The sequence below is a fragment of the Argopecten irradians genome, chromosome 5 (assembly GCF_041381155.1).
Source record: "Argopecten irradians isolate NY chromosome 5, Ai_NY, whole genome shotgun sequence".
NCBI lineage: Eukaryota > Metazoa > Mollusca > Bivalvia > Pectinida > Pectinidae > Argopecten > Argopecten irradians.
In genome coordinates, this window is record NC_091138.1 from 36,589,907 (window position 1) to 36,608,628 (window position 18,722).

Below are 18,722 nucleotides of genomic sequence, written 5' to 3' on the forward strand. Positions count from 1 at the left end.
CATCATTTGCAAAATTTTGAATCCAAACCCTATAAGGATGTAACCATTGCATTATGAGCGTAATCCCATGTTAAGTTGCAGTCATTTATATGGAAATTGACCACTTTTGACCCCGCCCCTCAGGCCCCCGGGGGTCAGCCCTATCATTTGCACAATTTTGAATCCCCACCCTATAAGGATGCTACCATTGCATTATGGGTGCTATACCATGCTAATTTGCAGAGAAGAAGTCATTTATATGGAAATAGCCAAATTGACCCCTTTTGACCCCGCCCCTCAGGCCCCCGGGGGGTCAGCCCTATCATTTGCACAATTTGAATCCCCACCCTATAACGATGCTACCATTGCATTATGGGTGCTATACCACACTTAGTTTCAGAGAAGAAGTCGTTTATATGAAAATAGCCAAATTGCCCCTTTTGACCCCGCCCCTCAGGCCCCCGGGGGGTCAGGCCCATCATTTGTACAATTTTGAATCCCCCACCCTATAAGAATGCTACCATTGCATTAAGGGTGCTATACCATGCTTGGTTTCAGAGAAGAAGTCGTTTATATGGAAATAGCCAAATTGCCCCTTTGACCCGCCCCTCAGGCCCCCGGGGGGTCAGCCCATCATTTGTACAATTTTGAATCCCCACCCTATAACGATGCTACCATTGCATTAAGGGTGCTATCCATGCTTAGTTTCAGAGAAGAAGTCGTTTTATGGAAATAGCCAAATTGACCCCGCCCCTCTGGCCCCGGGGGGTCAGCCCCATCATTTGTACAATTTTGAATCCCCATCCTATAAGGATGCTACCATTGCATTATGGGTGCTATCCCATGCTTGGTTTCAGAGAAGAAGTCGTTTATATGGAAATAGCCAAATTAACCCCTTTTTGCCCCGCCCCTCAGGCCCCCGGAGGATCAGCCCCATCATTTGTACAATTTTCAATTAGTAGCCCATAAGGATGCTACCAGTCAAATTTTGTTGAAATCCGACCAGCGGTTATGGAGAAGAAGTTGATTGTTGACGGAGGATGGACGGCGAACGACGGACGACGGACGCTGCGGTATCCCATAAGCTCACCTCGGTCCTTCAGACCAGGTGAGCTAATAATCTGTAGAGCACATGGTACACTGTAATTGATGTATGAATGTCATGATGGGAGTACCACCTTATCCAATAAATATCTTCACAAAATAAATACATAAGAACATTACAGTGTAACTTGTGTTAGAAAATTGATGACCCAACAAATGGAGTGGATTAAAACAACATGTTTATTACACATGCCAAGAGATCCTGGCAGAAGTAACGGACAAAGTCATCTGTATAGAAAACATGCTACACTGAAACAAGTCACGGACAGTTACATCCATGTATAATGTACACATGAAATCATGAGTGACGAGCGACCGAAAATAAGCGAAATGTACAGATAATTTTTCATAAGGAGGTGCTTCTCTACAAAATACACCAGATATAAACGGAACCAACAAAACTGTTTTCTACTGGCACACCAACGACAATAAATACAGGACGGGTCGGCTTCCTATTTACAGCTCTTCCCTTTGTGTTTTACCTTATAGTGCAGCTAGTTTCGTGTGCTGGAAAGCATCAACATTGTATCAAGACAGACCGAAACATACAATATACATTAGGAGCAAGCAAGGTGTCACAAAATACTGCGCTTCAAAAAGTTTTTAAATCTTACAGAAACTTAGTGCCAGCCTATCACTTGAAGTATGTAATATCAGAAAAAGGAAATCCCCCTCCTCATCCCTCCATTCCCCTCTAACTTTAATTCATTTATTAAACACCTGGTAGCAAGAAAACTGTTCATCTATTTGAGCACAGCTGTTGATAGGCACAAAGGAAATCTACATACATTATGTCGTAAAACAAAGATATCTTTCCAGCATTTCTTAAGATATAGAACATGAAACATTTAACAACAAATTCATTAACCATGGACTAAGAGCATTTGGACATTTCCACCATCTGGTGATGAAGTACTCAAAAAAATGACATCCCTTATACAACTTTAGCTCCATTTTCTCTAATCTGTCAAGATACAGTGTTTTTTTTTTCTTGAAATCATACCTGGTATATACAATGTACCCTAAAAGGAGGTAACCACCGAGTTAAAATATAGACAGTCAATGTTACTAAAACATTCTTTAGGGATTTCTATATATATAAAAACCCTAAATATAACATAATGGTATTTCTCAAGAAAGAAATGACCAACATACATATAATAATGTATATTCAACAGAGAGACAACTGAAATATGTAGTATGTTTTCATGCATCTAAAATGTCTCTTACCTTTCACACACATTCCCACGCACACATATAACAGACAGGAACAAAAAATTTGGGTGTGTCAAGTGTTATGTGAAAAATGTGCTGAATCGCGATATTTGAAGAATTCAATCTTTCCTTGACAATTCTCCTATCTTATTTATTCTGTAATGCTACCTGTCCCTAGCTGCCATTGTCAGTATAATATACTAATGCTTTGAATTTATACGGTACTTTACATTATTAATCCTATACAAGAGATTTAAGAATTTTACACCTTCCCAAGAAAATGCCAAAGCAATTTTCAGCTTAAAAGATATAAATACTGGTAATTCTTATAACAATTAATGCAAAAGTCTTTCAGGGCACAAACTATTTGTGGAACATGATACAAGTATATTGCAATATTAAATTCATCAAAATTCTATAAAGCTAGGAGCAGGATTTGTCAAAATTAATATAATAAATGCCTAACATCCTGACAATAGAAATTCTCCATATTTCTTTCCAAATTCTTAAACAATCTGGCTTATAATGATTTAATGACAAATATAGGTTCCCCAAAAATGAAGTTGGTAAGAGAGAAAATACCTTCCATTTATACAGCTGAATCTTAAAAAAGGCAAACAATCTAAATATGTATTAGATAAGAAACAATTTGCTGTGAGCTGCCTGCAAAACTTGTATCTTTTTATTTTTGTTTTAAATGAACAAGATACAAGTATGTGTAATTATTTAAAAAAAAAAAACGGCGGATGGAAGAGGACTACATGAAATAAAATGAAATCAAGAACATAACATTTTCTTTCGTAAAAAGAAAAAGGATAAATTCTATGTAAAAACAAAACAAGTGCACTCAGACTTCAAAAATCTCATCCACACATCACAAAGAAAAATTGGTATCCAAACAAATATTCAACAAGAAGCACTATTTTGACAATATTATACATATATATAAATATATATACTCACGGGGTTCTTAATTTTGAAGAATATCTCTGTTTATTGCAGGTAACAATAACTCAGGACATTCAATATATATATAAATATATATATTTTAATATTCAATAACATTTACATGTATTTAACTAAACATTTTAAAAATATGTTTTCAGTAGCATTAAATCTAAGTTTAACTTGTACAACTTTCTCTGTGATAATTATATGTCTAGCAAAACTTTCTTGAAAAATTAAAACGTGATTCTTCTGATTTTTCAACACCTGCTTCAGATTTAATCTGACATCCATTTTTTTAATTCCACTTTTCAAGTACACAATTTGTAAACTTTCTTTTCAAAACATTGTCTTTTGTGTTGCAACACCATAACTATGTATCATACATGAAAGTTGTACATCACAATATCGCAAAAGCTATACACACAATTTAAATACACAATTTCTTTTTCCTAACACATGAATTGTATGCTTAAGAAGATTCCCTTCAGTAAAAAGACAACATATTTTATTTACATAATTAGCAGAAGTATTTATTAAGACAAAATTAAAATACCAGGGCATTTATCATACAATTAATACACAGAGGGGGAGAGAGATGATCTACAATGAAGAAACCTGATTTCTGCCTCCGTCAGACGGTATTATATTAATTAAAACTAAACAAAAAGATGAAAAAAAAACCTGACATTATGTTTAAACAATATTAACTATCCAATAGATTAATATAGTACTTACAGCTCTAACCATGATTTCATATAAAATGAGAAATCACGATTCATTTCAATCTCCATCCAACACTAAAGTTGAATAAATACTGACAACTTAGCTTCATCATGATTTCAAGTTCTAGATAACAAAGTCCTTCATCTATTATTAATTATAAATGAAAATAGCCATCAAACATTCATTTACAAACATATTTCATTGAACATCACAGTTGACAGTATCTTGCCTGCTGCAACAAATACAGATATTTGATTTCACGATAACACCAAGTTTATCCCAATTTCTACTTTTAATTAAAGAGAGTTTCATAAAGTATTTATCCTGAGTTTCACTAAATATGATACTTTGATTTCAGTGGACTTTTCACATTGATTATTTACCTATCTTTATATATAAATATGCCCTAATTTTCTTTTCTTGATCTGCACATCTCTTTGTATTCACAGAATAATGATATATTGTACTTTGATAAATTGAGTTGTAATGCATATACGCTGAATGGAAAAACAATCCTCCTTTGAAATTGTCTTGGAGAGAAGGTATTGAGAGACAGTGTTACAATCAATCAAATATGGACTTTTTTTAGAATAACCTGTGGGGTGGTTAAGATGTATGAACATGTAAACATTTGATGTTTTGGTGAAGTTCAGTGCCAAAATATGATTTCATGATGGAATCTCAGAATACAAGCCTCGCAGCTCTAGCTCTGATTATACTGAAGCTCTTGATATCTACCAAACAGTTTCTAAAAATGGCCATTTTCAGAGCTATAAATCTCAATCATGGGTGATATTATTACAAAACATCTAGCAATCAAAATGATACAATCAGCAAAAGCCATGTATTAAAATTTGCATTGGTACTTCTTTATACTTCTTGCCAGCTTAAGGTCGCGCATGTATGACAATTAATGACCACTTACCATGTACATATTCTTATTTTTTTTATTTATCATTTCATTTATCCATGGATGAAAAAGAAGGGTTTAAATTGCTGATTTTGTATTTAGATTTTTTTCAACAATTCTCATACCAGGTACAAGAAATACTTTACATTGGGGTTTTCTTATCAGTATCAATATAGATAATTTATAACTTATTCCTAGGACCTTTGAAGACATGAATACTCACTCTACCACCCCGTACAAATATTTCTGGAAAACCTCAACTTTCCCACTCATTGCAATACTGTCCATCCTAAATAATTTTGAAATACCCCAACTATCCCTAAAGAGCGATTTTGAAATGGCCAAACCCACACATGGCCATCACAAGGGCTAAATTCTACATAGCACAGGAAGAAACTCATCTAAATGGCAGAAGTTCAATGTGAGAAGGTAAACAAAATGAATGTGTGACTATGATTGATGAATGATTTGCCCTGATCATGAATCACATTGTATATATTCATATCATCATTAGATATTGGTTTGTTCAGTATGACACCTCTGTGCAGCTAACAGTGAAGAGAGAAAATGACTGTATTGTAACTGAACAGATAATAGAACCGACATTGTCCTTGGTTTATTATGCAATTCTAATTATTCTTAACCATTTTCTCTCATGTGTTGAACAGCAGGTAAGTATTGTTTATGATGGACCCCGAAGTAATAATTATCATTCACAGATAGTCACGATAAAACACCCTTAATTTCCTAAATTAATATGATCAATTTTGAGACTTGTACAGACAGTAGTAACTACATGGGCCTGCAGGTATTCAGTATTAAAAAGTTATATACCTAGAAGTAGAAATTTTACAAAGATCTACTATTCAAACACTTAATACATCAGTTGGAGAAAAGAAATTTGATTCACTTTGAACACTGTACTAAGTTATTTGCAAATGAAACACCCTGATACAGGATAAACTGTGAAGTTATCGCAAGATTTGTTTAATTTAAAATCCTATACATACAACATAACCATTTAAAACAATTTTTTGAATTCAAAGAAAATTCTTGAATGATCAATTGCTGAATTTAAGGTTCTAGAAAACAATAGTATTAAATGTTTTGAAACAGAAAGGATGTATTCAAAAGGACGATACTCAGAAAATTATTTCATTAAACTAATACGAGTTCATTGCAAGTCACTCCCAATGGGCTATTATCCAGATGAACTTTACTAAGTTGTTACTCTCTCTCTTACTCTGGCTCCTCTTTCACCTCAAGTTTCACACTTTTTGCCTCTTTTTCCACTCCATCTTGCTCTTGGTAGTCTTCTAATGGTCGCTTAGATGCCATCGAAACTGGTACGTTGGACAATGTGGTAACCTAATGAGAAAACAATTTGGATAAGTTGACTTCTAAAAATATTTGAAATCATTAATTCAGTGATACATAATCTTATCCCACAATATTTTTGGATATCTTACTTATCTTACTCAAAGGCTTGCAAATATTTATTTGAATTATTCCTTCCTTCAGCTTAGCATGAAGGGTGGTGAGATGAGAGCAAACCTCTATACATGTATATAGTATTGCACCGTTTTTGGTGAGTTGATGTTGGAGTTACCTCTATACACAGGATTCCGCTTAATTGAATAAGTCAATTTCCAGAAGAAAATATGCAAATAACCGGAGTATTTGAATAGGCAGAGATGACATTTTGCACCTTGTTTGACCTCACACATATGTATTAAATTATTTACACTTAAAACGAACAACAAGTTATTATTTTCGAAGTTGTAAATCAATTTTAATTGTTTAATAACAAAAAATATTCCAATATTAGATTCTTGTTTACGTTAGATCGACACGTGAATATTTGAGAAACAGCTAAACGATTGATATCAAATGCAATAACTAAACAGGATTGAATTTGTGTCTACAATTCTGAACCTAAATAGGTCTAATAAACAAATTTACGTACGTTTGCCTGGCAAAATGAACTTACGATCGTGATTAAACTTCAAAGTGCCGATCAACTAGTAGTGTTGTTTTTACACATGTGTATGAATTCAAAAATGGCGGCAGGTGATGAAGCCATGCGTTCACTGGACCTAAATGTGTTTTGAGAATTCTCTCTGTATTGTTGATCTATACGGCGAATAGCTTGATAACATTTCAGAAATTAATGCATATTCAAGTAGCAATGAAACAAAGTATCTTTTGTATCCTACACACTGTACGAAACTTGCGGTAGTCATTGCACGCTGACTTTGCATGCTTTCATGTCTCGTTCAACGAGACGCATGATTCGCACATGTCTGTCGTAGTCAAAAAGACTCTGGTTGAACGAGACTACTCATGAATGGCGATTGTTGTAAGGAAGCATAGTTTCTCCAACCGATCGCGAACTAAGGTACGTTACGTTAATAAATAAACTTATTTGAAAGTGCAAATGCTTTAATTAGATGTTTGAGTCAGTGATTATACTAAAGTTATGATCAACCGCTGCTGATGTTAATCGTAACAGCGTCGAATACCTTCGCAGATTCATGCATAAAATAACAAGCCATACGATAACGTTTATCTGTCACCATGATGATTTCTAGTAAAAGCGAAGTATCTTGAAACTTATGTCGGCGAATTTCGCTTAAAATGTATTGCAAAATTGAAAAATATTCGATTTTATTTTTAGAATTTCCCAAATATTTTATTCAAATAACCAGAGGTCATGTAAAAGTCTATGCAAATGCACATCATGTAAAAGTCTATGCAAATGCACAGAGTTGAAAAACAAAGATAAAGAAGGAAAAAATCGGGACCGCAGAATTTTATGCAAATAACCGAAATATTCAAATAACTGTTATTCGATTATGTGGAGTCCTCTGTACATGTATATAGTATTGCACTGTTTTTGGTGAGTTGATGTTGGAGTTAGCTCTATACATGTATATAGTATTGCACTGTTTGAGTTGATGTTGGAGTTAAAGTTATGAGAGAATGATTGATGAACAACAAGCTATGGTTTGATTTAGATTATAAACAACAACAATTTATAAAAGTTCATGTAGAAAGCCTTATTCTTTTTATCCTAGTAGGTAATTAATAGCACCCTAGTCTTCATAAGTAAAACCAAACTGAACACAGACCTGGTACTTTTGACTATGGAATCAAGATGTTTAAATGCCTTTCGACACGTGTAGCCCCTACTAAACCTATAGACAGTTTGTCTTATTGTACTTACCAAAAGCTGCGGCTGTGACAATGCTGCCTGCTGTTGCTGAGAGGCTGTGGTTGTCACTAGCTGCATACCGGTCTGAGGGATGATAGCAATGCCAGGACGCTGAACCGTTGAGAAGGTGCTGATTGTTGGCTGTGACAAAATGGCTGTAGTTGGCAACCCGTTGCCCTGGTGTGTTGCCAAGGACGATAGCTGCTGCTGCTGCTGACTCGTCAAGCCAGGTATGGAAGCAGTGGTATTACGCACTAATGTGAGAGGTTTTATTGTTGCTTGGCCCCCAGCCGTCACAACAGCTTGAATTTTATCTGCAAAGAAAACAATGTTTTATCAAAACAATAAATGTCAAACAGAATACTGTGAACTAAATGTCAAACAGAATTTTGTTACAGCAAGCACCTAATTGGCCTAATATCAAGCCTGGTCCATTATGGTTTTTGAGATTTCAGCTTATGACCACACGACTTCAACTAAAGGTAAAAGTTATTCAAACCTTGTTTGAAGGCCAAAGGCACTGTTTCACCAGTCAGGATATTTTAATGCTCAGTTGCATGTCTCTGGGACTATAGTACAATTTATTTTAAATTTGAAAACAGACGTTGAATGAAGCCAAAGAAAAGTACTTTATTTGAAATAAATTTGTGTCGTCTGAGAACTGCACTTATTACCAATGGGACAGCTCAGCCAAAAAACCATCTTATTTTGACAATTCCATCACATTTTTCAGTTGAGTTTTAGCAAATCAGATTTAAGTTGTATACACTTTACGAAAGACACACAATATAAATTACAATTAAATTGATTACTGTGTTGTAATCTCTATTGACACAGACTGCATGCTATTCAAAGAGTTGGTTATATACATATGACACCAGGGTTATTTAGTTCTTGTTTCTGACTCAATAAGACATGTATGATTTGCTGACAGTGACATGTTTTATCGCCAAATGTATCCAATGGAGACGATCCCATCCAAACCTAAAGAGTTCTTATTTTGATTTATTTTGATTTATAGAGCAATATCGTCAAAGCAAGATCTTAGGCTGAGCTGACCCATGCAAGTGTTGCATATCATAGTGTAATCAACCGTTGGTCTTCAATGATGAGAATGCAAAAGTCATCAAATATTACACAAGCCAAGGAATACGTCATTCATTCTATGAAGGTCAAATTCATATACACTACCAGACTTGGTAACCCTTCTGTTCATCTCAGCATGCTTAAAGTTAAATATTACGAATATAGCCTTCTTGATGTTTTGAAATCATTGACATTTCTGGATTAAGATTGTTCAAAATGTATGACTGCCATTTACTGATGACAGTAAAAGGTTAATGCGTATAACAGCTAAACAGCTTTGGCATTTCTGGGAATTCCATGTCAAATTAACATAAATGTCTTACATTTGTCTCTGTTTCAATACGTAAACATCACATCCCAACCTTTTTTCACTGATCAATACTAAAATAAGCTTTCTCTTACAACTTCAATAATACTAAACATTATGCTTGTATCTGTGAAATAAGAAATTCATCAAACTCTCAACAAAAAAATTGATATATCATTTATAGATACATTATGGAGTTTGTTTAACATATATTTAAAGAATATTTATAGCTGTAGCTTCTCATGCAAGATTTTATATTGGTTGTAGTGTAATACCTAGTGTGCCGTGTTCCTTCTTGATTTCCATATGTGTGCCATTGGTAAGCCCGCTGTTTGTATGACCCGCAGGGCCGTTGAGGACAAGCTGTGTGGCATTAGTTACTATCACTTTTGGCTTTGTAATCATGGTTGGTAACTGATGAACTGCTGAAGTACCTGATGAACTTAAAGTTGTTGTTATGTTAACTGAAAAGAAAAAGAATTTTAGTTCAATGAATAGTTCCTAATTGCATATTCCAAACCCTTCATCATACAATGAACAGAACTTGCATAACAATTTTACCACAATGCATATACATTATGTCCTTTGATATGACAAACAATAATTTGAAGCCTTATCCCATCATTTCAGAACTCCAGTTAAAAAGCAGGTACAGTAAAACCTCTGAATAAAGACCACCTGTGTATAGAGACCACTTGGTTATAGAAACCATTTATCCCTTGGCTTGTCTTTATAGACAGGTTTGACTGTATTGCTTGTAATGACTGAAGACATATATTTGTGAAGTGTTTTTTTAATGCAAACATTATTACCAGCTTTACATATATATGAAGTATTACCAGTTCACATTAGACAAATAATGTAGTAGTCTAGACATGAGATCTACTGACCTCCTGGTGAGCTAGGTGCTGACTGACTAATCCTACAAAGGTCAGCAGCGGCCTGAGCTGCCAGTATCTGTGGGTGTGTGACTATGGTACCAGCCGGATGAATGTCTCCTTCATTTGGACCTTCAGGTATAGGACTGCCCTCTCTAGACATACTGTCAGGCGTGAAATTACCTGCCATGTGACTCGGTGAGGCTGGTGCTGACCTACATACAAATACAAACAAACATGATTTATTTGTCTTAAGTAAATTATTTTAATATTGAACACAAAAGTTTTTTTCTCTAGAAAAGTGTATTTTCCAAAGTATTTCTCATCCCTATCAACACTTGATGGATAGCAATACAAGCATGAAAGCATGTGCATTTTTTTAAAATAATAACCTTTTATTACCAGACAAACTACAAATGTTTCCTTTCCCGTCTCCTAAACCTCACAAGAACAATGAGATTCTGCCATTAGCATTTAAGCACGATTCCTGCAATGATTCTTCAAGTACCAGAAACAATCTTCCATGGTAACCAATTCAAGCTGACAAGTTGTTAAAAAAGAACGTTTTAATTTTTAAAATGATTGAATGTCTATAAGGTATTATCATATCAAATAAGGAGGAATATTGCAAATGAAATTTTATATAAATATGTTCGGTTTATTTACCTGGTAGACAATCCACCAAATGGTGTTCTGAAACAAGGCACGCCCCTCTGCCGCCGTCTCCTGAATGCTTGTGCTGTAAGTTTAGCTTCTGAAGCTGGGTCGATTCGCCAGAAGGATCCTTTACCAGGTTCCTCTTGTGATCGGGGAACTTTTACAAAATATCTATTGAGTGATAGGTTGTGTCTAATTGAATTCTGAAAAGAGAAGACAATAAATCGTTTAAAAGAAATAACCTTGATCTTCACTTTCAACAACACTTTGTCATTTCTAAGTGATTGAACTACTAAAGATGTTTGCTACTACGTAACTACTGTATTCTAACGATACTATTATAAGAAATATCATTAGAACATCTTAAAATCCTTTTCTGTTGGAATTCAGTACTTAGATTTATCAATGAAGTATCTTGGCATTTCCCCAAACTGAAAGAAAGCAGGATTCTTAAAAAAAAAACTTTTGAAAAACATGAACCGCGACTCATTTTTAATAGTTTTTGTCTTGGTGGAAAAAAAACCTTTACTCGTTAAGAAAATTTTAGAAGTAAATCTAACCTGCCATCCTTTATCCGCTGTTCGGTAATAAGGATAATTTTTTGTAATATACGCATAAATGCCACTGAGTGTTAACTGTTTGTCTTGTGCCGAGGTGATAGCTTGTACAATTAACTGGGCGTATGAGTAAGGCGGTTTGGAGTCGTCCCTCGGGCTACTGCTAGCACTATCTGTGGGGGTGGGGATACTATCTCTCTCTTCTCTGGGGTTAGCTTGTGCACTCAATGCTGCCATCTGAATATCAGCAACAAAGCTTGGTCTAGCGCCTCCTCGAGGACTTGTGGGACACGAATTAGCAGCACTGGAATGAACAATAAACATGAACTGTACCATCGTAAATATTCCAATTAATAGTTTTCCAAGACGTATTTGCACCGACGAATTAGCAGCACTGGAATGAACAATAAACATGAATTGTACCATCGTAAATATTCCAAGTAATAGTTTTCCAAGACGTATTTGCACTTGTTAAGTACTTTTTCTGCATTTGACTTGATAATATTTTCCTCTCTATCTATCTATCACTCAAATCACTGAAAATAAATTTTACAAAATACCTCTTCAGAATTGTCACATGTATAATAGTGGATGTATTAATGAGCTACTGAAAATTTGCTTATTGACACACAGTTAAGTGCAAAATTTCACACATGGCAGACAAATGATCATTATCAAGAACAAGAGATCACAGAGGGATCTTGGCGTCCACCAAAGAATGATCTATGTTTGATAATGGAAAGAGGGATCTTTTCCCTGCTTTTCAAACTTTTTCAAACATACTACATATGAAATTTAATACAGATCGCTTCATTACTTTCTGAGAAACAGTGGTGAAATCCAAGATGGTGGCCGCTTGGCCATCTTGTTGACAGACTAGTCCAAAAGGTACTATGCACAACTAGGGCCCAAGGGGAACCTATGCATGGAATTTGAGAGATATCCCTTCAGTGATTTCTGACAAATAGCGGTAACTATCAAAATCCAAGATGGCGGCCAGGTGGCCATCTTGTTGACCGATAAATGCAATATGCACAACTAAGGCCCTAGGGGAAGCTACTTGTGAAATTTGAGAATGATCCCTTCAGTACTTTCTGAGAAATAGCGGTAACAAACTTTAGTTATCTAAATCCAAGAAGCTGGCTGTCGGCCATCTTGTTGACCTATCAGTCCCAAAATCTTTATGCCCAACTAGGGGCTAAGGGAAACCTACTTATGGAATTTGAGAGAGATCTCTTCAATACTTTCTAAGAAATAGTGGTAACAAACTTCAACTACCAAAATCCAAGATGGCAGCCGGTCGGCCATCTTGTTGACCCATCAGTCTCAAATTGCTATATGCACAACTAAGGCCCTCGGAGAACCTACATATGAAATTTGAGAAAGATCCCTTCAGTACTTTATGAGAATTAGCGGTATAACAAACTTTAACTATCAAAATCCTAGATGGCCGCCGGTCGGCCATCTTGTTGACCGATCAGTCTCAAATTGCATTATGCACAACTAGGGCCCTAGGAGAACCTACATATGAAATTTGAGAAAGATCCCTTCAGCACTTTCTGAGAAATAGCAGTAACAAACTTTAACTATCAAAATCCAAGATGGCCACCGGTCGGCCATCTTGTTGACCGATCAGTTTAAAATTGCAATATGCACAACTAGGGCCCTAGGGGAACCTACATACAAATTTGAAAAAGATCCCTTCAGTACTTTCTGAGAAATAGCGGTAACAAACTTTAACTATCAAAATCCAAGATGGCCGCCCGTCGGCCATCTTGTTGACCGATCAGTCTCAAATTGCAATATGCACAACTGAGGCCCTAGGGGAACCTACAAATAAAATTTGAGAAAGATCCCTTCACGACTTTCTGAGAAATAGCGGTAACAAACTTTAACAATCAAAATCCAAGATGGCCACCGGTCGGCCATCTTGTTGACCGATCAGTCTCAAATTGCAATATGCACAACTAGGGCCCTAGGGGAACCTACATATGAAATTTGAAAAAGATCCCTTTTGTACTTTCTGAGAAATAGCGGTAACAAGAATTGTTAACGGACGGACGGACGGACGGATGGACCACGGACGAAAGACGATTTGAATAGCCTACTATCTGATGATGGTGGGCTAAAAATATCTGTAAATTGTCTGCCATAGCCTACCATCTGATGATGGTGGGCTAAAAATATCTGTAAATGGTCTGCCAATTTCAAATAATTAAGCTGAATTTCATGTCTCATGGCATTCAGCTTACTGTTGATACCTTAGAAATAAATTTTGATTTTACTTTGAATTTATTTTGGCCTTTTATTTCAGATTATTAATGTACTAGGTTTACCATATACCATTTTTACCTCATTATGATTTTGATGCCTTCAAATCAATAATGAAATCTTTATTATAATTAGTATGTTATATCACTCCCATGAAGATGCAGTGGTTTCATTATCTTTCAGGAGAGGCGGTACAATTGCAATTTCAGGGGGTACTTTTCTATACCATCTGTATGCTATCTAATGTAATTTAGCCCAAATCAGGCGGTACCACAGCCAGGTTCAACCAACAAAAAGCACCGGGTACCGCCTGATATTGAAACCCCTGAAGATGAGACATTACTGCCAGTAAATACCTTATTGTTCCAGTAGGTGATGGACAGGGACTAAATGCATGCTCCACTGACTCAGGGATATTTATTTTCAATGGAGGCAAATTCTTTTTCTTAGGTGGAGATTCTGGTTGTGGTGGTGGCGGTGCAGGCACATTGTCTTCAACAAGTGCCTGAAATGCTATTCTAATATTTGTACTTGGGAACCGCAGCACACATCTGTATGGAAGAACAAAAGGAAAATAACAATTATAAATTTGGTAAATTAATTGCAAAATGTAGATTGGCATAATAAGCATCACATCATTAATATCGAAGAAACATGAAAAATTACCCAAAATATCAATGACACGAACATTTCTCCTGGCATACTGACAAATATCTTCTATCTCACCTATACATTGTCATAGTTCAAAAGTCATGACAGTCAGAGGCAAAAATGAAACACTGAACTTTACTTAATGTACAATTAATGAATGTGTCCATGAAGATATTCAGAATATAATTAAAGGGGTACATGTTCATCAAGTTATCTATTTGGTACCAGAATTTTCAAGTAAATTAAGTTGAAATCTACCCTAATTTATAGTCATGATTTTGACCTGAAACATCAAATACACTGTCACAGTAATAATTCTACTCATTAATTTTCTTTGTTTAAGTGAGTATAAAAAAGCTGATTTAGTTACTTATAAAACCCAGAGCATCATTTGTGTCAGCTGTTAGTAATGCATGTTTCTTGTTAAAACAGTGATACATGTGTGTTGCTGCCAAAAGTTTGTTTCCAAACATATAGTGTGTAACATTGACTTTTTAAATTTAGATAAGGTCACCTCCCTTCACTTTTCATGATCATCATAAAGACAAAAATGATCAACCGGTTCATGCCTACTGTTTTTTTACTTTAAAATTTTAAATAATTAACAGCGTTCTTACACAGACATTTTATTCTTGGCTGGTTTATTTGTGTAATCCAAGTTTTTAAACATGATCACCAATGGTGAGTTGGTGGCTGCCTTTATCTTTGTTTCATCCACGCAACAGTAATTTACCAGCTTTATTATCATGATTATGATCCAGTTATAAAATAGTTTTAAATGTCAGGAGAAAAAATGAGAAATGTGTATCAATAGGAAAAACCCTGATAACCATAATATAAAATCAGGTCCCATTTTCTGTTATGCACTCTATGTTAAAAATGAGTTAATATTATAAATTTGCTTTAGAATTAAAAAAAAATTACTTAAGTTTGTTTTTCGAGAAATTGGGCCTGTAGTATACTGTCTCAGCATCTTATAACTGATATAAACAATTATGTATATATAATATACAATGTAATTTATTTGAAAAATTAAAAAAAAAATAGTCTTACAATTAATCATTTTTACACAAATCTAGTGCTGTAGCTAATATAATTATGTTACATTATCTGTAACACTGTCCTCTTTAAAATAACACAAGACCTTTGTTTCCCTAACATGTAAATATTCTTTTATATGACTATACCGTATTTAGCCGTTGAGCTAAAATTAATATTTAATAAAAATCATGTCCAGACAATGATCAGACTTTAGCCCATATATCCATGGAAAAACCTGTTGTAAACAAATGCAAAATCGTCATAATTATTTCTAGTAATGAGCCTTGTAATACTTTATTTCTACCAGTACATGTGTACAGCTTGCAAACACAACAGGCCATTTCGCCGGTCTGACTTGTCTTCCTGTTAATAAAGAACTCTAATTTATTTAAAATTGTGTGATGTGTCCTGCAGAACGAATAGATGAATTTCAAATGCCATACACAATCATGTGCATAAATAGCGAATACCAGATGTAAAATGCCTCGGGAGAGTGTATTTTTTAAATTAGAAATATGAAATACGTAGAAAACATAAACAAAATAAAGCAGCCATTTTGTTTACATAGCCGCCATGTTTATTCGAGCACATGGTAACATAAAAATGCTAATAATAATGAAATTGCACAAAATGTCACAAACAAATGTATGTAATTTCGATTCTTCACCCATAATTAGTATTCGACGCCTAGATAATTAAGTCGTTTATGTCGTAGTACCGGCAAAAAAATGGTATAGACACAAGAGAGAAACCGGGGGCCCTCATACGGGGAGTGACATTGTTTTGATAACAATCCACCACGCTACTTACGTCCTTGGCAGTTGCAGAGGGGGTGCTCCTTTCCTTTGAAATATTCCGTCAATAAATATACCATTTTTACCTCCACATCTCATGAAAAAATTAGGATGTTCATAGCAAATTTCTAAATGAACTCTGGAAATGAAGCTCGAATGTCCCATGTTTACGTCTACCTCTCCTTTACTGCTATTCCGACCTATCGTGACGCGAGCTTGCCGCATCAAATATTCAAAGTCTCTTCCTTCCAATCGAGCAATTGCAGGTTCTTTTGGTTCTGGGGTCCATCCTACTCTTGCAGGACTTGCCGGTGCAGACTTAAGGGCTAACAATGCCCAAGCGTCATTGTCCGAAGGCTGTTGCACAGCAGACATCACGAGGCGTCCAACGCTCCAAAATGGCAGATCGTAGAGGAAAAACAACGTACCTCGTCCCTGGGTGTTTACATCACAAATTTTCCCACAGTGCACCGCGATGAAATTATTTTATGGTCTGGTGAGAACGAGGTAGATTCGCAGTGGAAAACACTCAAGCAAACATACGTGCCTTGATGACTTCGAATCAAAATAAATTAGTAGAACGATAATTTTGAAAATAATAAATAGAAATGTAAAATATATCCCGCAGTTCTATGAAGGATTTTACTTTTGCTAACCTTCCTTTTCATTGGCATTTAGAGACTAATTGATAAAAGACAAGTGTTTGAAAAGTTTACTGTATTTTTGTTGGTTTTATTATTCAACTCAATGTAAACATTTACGTAGATGGAGTACAGCATTTCCTTTTCACGTCATTACATGCTCGGACGAGTCTCCGTTTAGACCTACATGTGTAGGCCTATAATTTGGTTTCTAGGTCAACATAATTTATGACCTAATATCGGGGATGTGTATATTTATACAATATAACTTGCATAAATTTAACAGCTAAAGTAATGATTAAAATAGAAACATGCCTTCTTTGACCCATTTAACTATTCAGCAGGTATCTGTCGTATCATAATCATAACAAATATATATATACACGGAATACCATTAGGGATGTATAACTACTCGTATGTGAAATACCATTAGGGATGTAACTGTTATCTACTCGTATACGGAATACCATTAGGGATGTGTACTCGTATAGGGAATACCGTTTGCCGGATATCTACTCGCATACAGAGTACCATTAGGGATGTATCTACTTGTACATACCGAATACCATTACCTAGGATGTCATGATCTACACGTATAGGGAATACCATTAGGGACGTATCTACTCGCATACGGAATACCATTAGGGATGTATACTCACACTATACGGAATACCATTAGGGATGTATATGCAATCATGCAGATTATCATGAGATTTATCTTTGATCTTGAGACTTTTGCAGTTTAGATTGTGCTATAAATGGATATACATTTGTACGTGACAGCCTATACGTTTGACATATTTCCCGCCAAAAACTACTATGGCTGCATGGTCAACTACATCAACCACGTCTGGTTTGTTGATGTAGTCTGGTTTGTTGATGTAGTCTGGTTTGTTGATGTTATGCAACAATTTCAATTCCAGTCGAGCGCTTTTAAAAAGTTATATGTGTCAAACTGACTCGGCGAAAATCTGTTGCTAGTTTTTCTTCAGTGATCTATAGAAAACCATCAGGTTTAGCTGTGAAAATCATTCAAAACGTTACATATCTCTGGTAACTCTAGATCAAAAAACATCTTAGCAGAAGTTGCTAAAACCTTTCTTATTTCTTTAGCAAAAAAGAAATGTTTTTAACAGAACACACCTAGTGCCCAACAAAGTCGCCCTTTGTCTTTTAAAAATTATGATATCTACAATAGCGCATAGGGCAAAATTTGCAATGCTTTTAATTGCTAAAAGTAAACTTAAGAAAATAATAAAAGAACATTTTCATACTCTTCCATATTTCCCTCTCTATTCCTCAAGGCCATTATTTTTCCAGTGTAACAGTTGGAATGACAAATGTTTAGGAACTTAAATTCCACCTTGAATTATATGGATTTGATAGCTCAGGTATTTAGAATGAAAAAAAATTAAATTACAAATTTATTTTCTTTCTTCAGCCAAAAAAACTGGCTTAGCAAAAAAACTAAAATGATTAATTTTTATTTTAGCACATAGTGTCTTCCATTAGCAAAATGCCCAAAATGCTATCCATAGAGTGAGCACAGCATATGGCGTCTTATAAACATACGTTATGACACAGAATGTATGTGCATTGTAAAATTCTTGTTTTTCTTATGCCTATTGCATGTTTAGATTAATCGAAATACCTACATAAATCACTTTACATTTACTAATAACACCGTGAAATTAACTTGTAGACCAAAACCTGGCTTCTTCGAGTGGTCTCACGGACCATTTCACT

The 18,722-nt window shown here is 35.2% G+C and overlaps 1 protein-coding gene across 1 annotated transcript; it reads right to left on the reverse strand.

Annotated features, from left to right (window-relative positions):
- Positions 1–1,245: 1,245 nt before the first annotated feature.
- Positions 1,246–16,775, reverse strand: LOC138323694 (forkhead box protein K2-like). The gene is made up of 8 exons (XM_069268484.1): positions 16,352–16,775; positions 14,206–14,400; positions 11,582–11,882; positions 11,031–11,224; positions 10,377–10,579; positions 9,762–9,950; positions 8,106–8,407; positions 1,246–6,247 (listed from the first exon to the last, which is right to left on the reverse strand). The coding sequence occupies exons 1-8, from the start codon at positions 16,708–16,710 to the stop codon at positions 6,119–6,121; spliced, it is 1,872 nt and encodes a 623-aa protein (XP_069124585.1). The 5' UTR covers positions 16,711–16,775; the 3' UTR covers positions 1,246–6,118.
- Between the last annotated feature and the right edge of the window lie 1,947 nt (positions 16,776–18,722).

What these genes read in the sequence shown, in the direction of transcription:
- LOC138323694 (XM_069268484.1), bottom strand. Translation starts at nt 16,710, where the DNA reads ATGTCTGCTGTGCAACAGCCTTCGGACAATGACGCTTGGGCATTGTTA. An exon ending in GAAGGAACACGGCACACTAG is followed by an intron (nt 8,408 to 9,761) that starts GTATTACACTAC and finishes TTTTCTTTGCAG; the next exon opens with ATAAAATTCAAGCTGTTGTG. An exon ending in TGTCACAGCCGCAGCTTTTG is followed by an intron (nt 6,248 to 8,105) that starts GTAAGTACAATA and finishes TTTTCTCATTAG; the next exon opens with GTTACCACATTGTCCAACGT.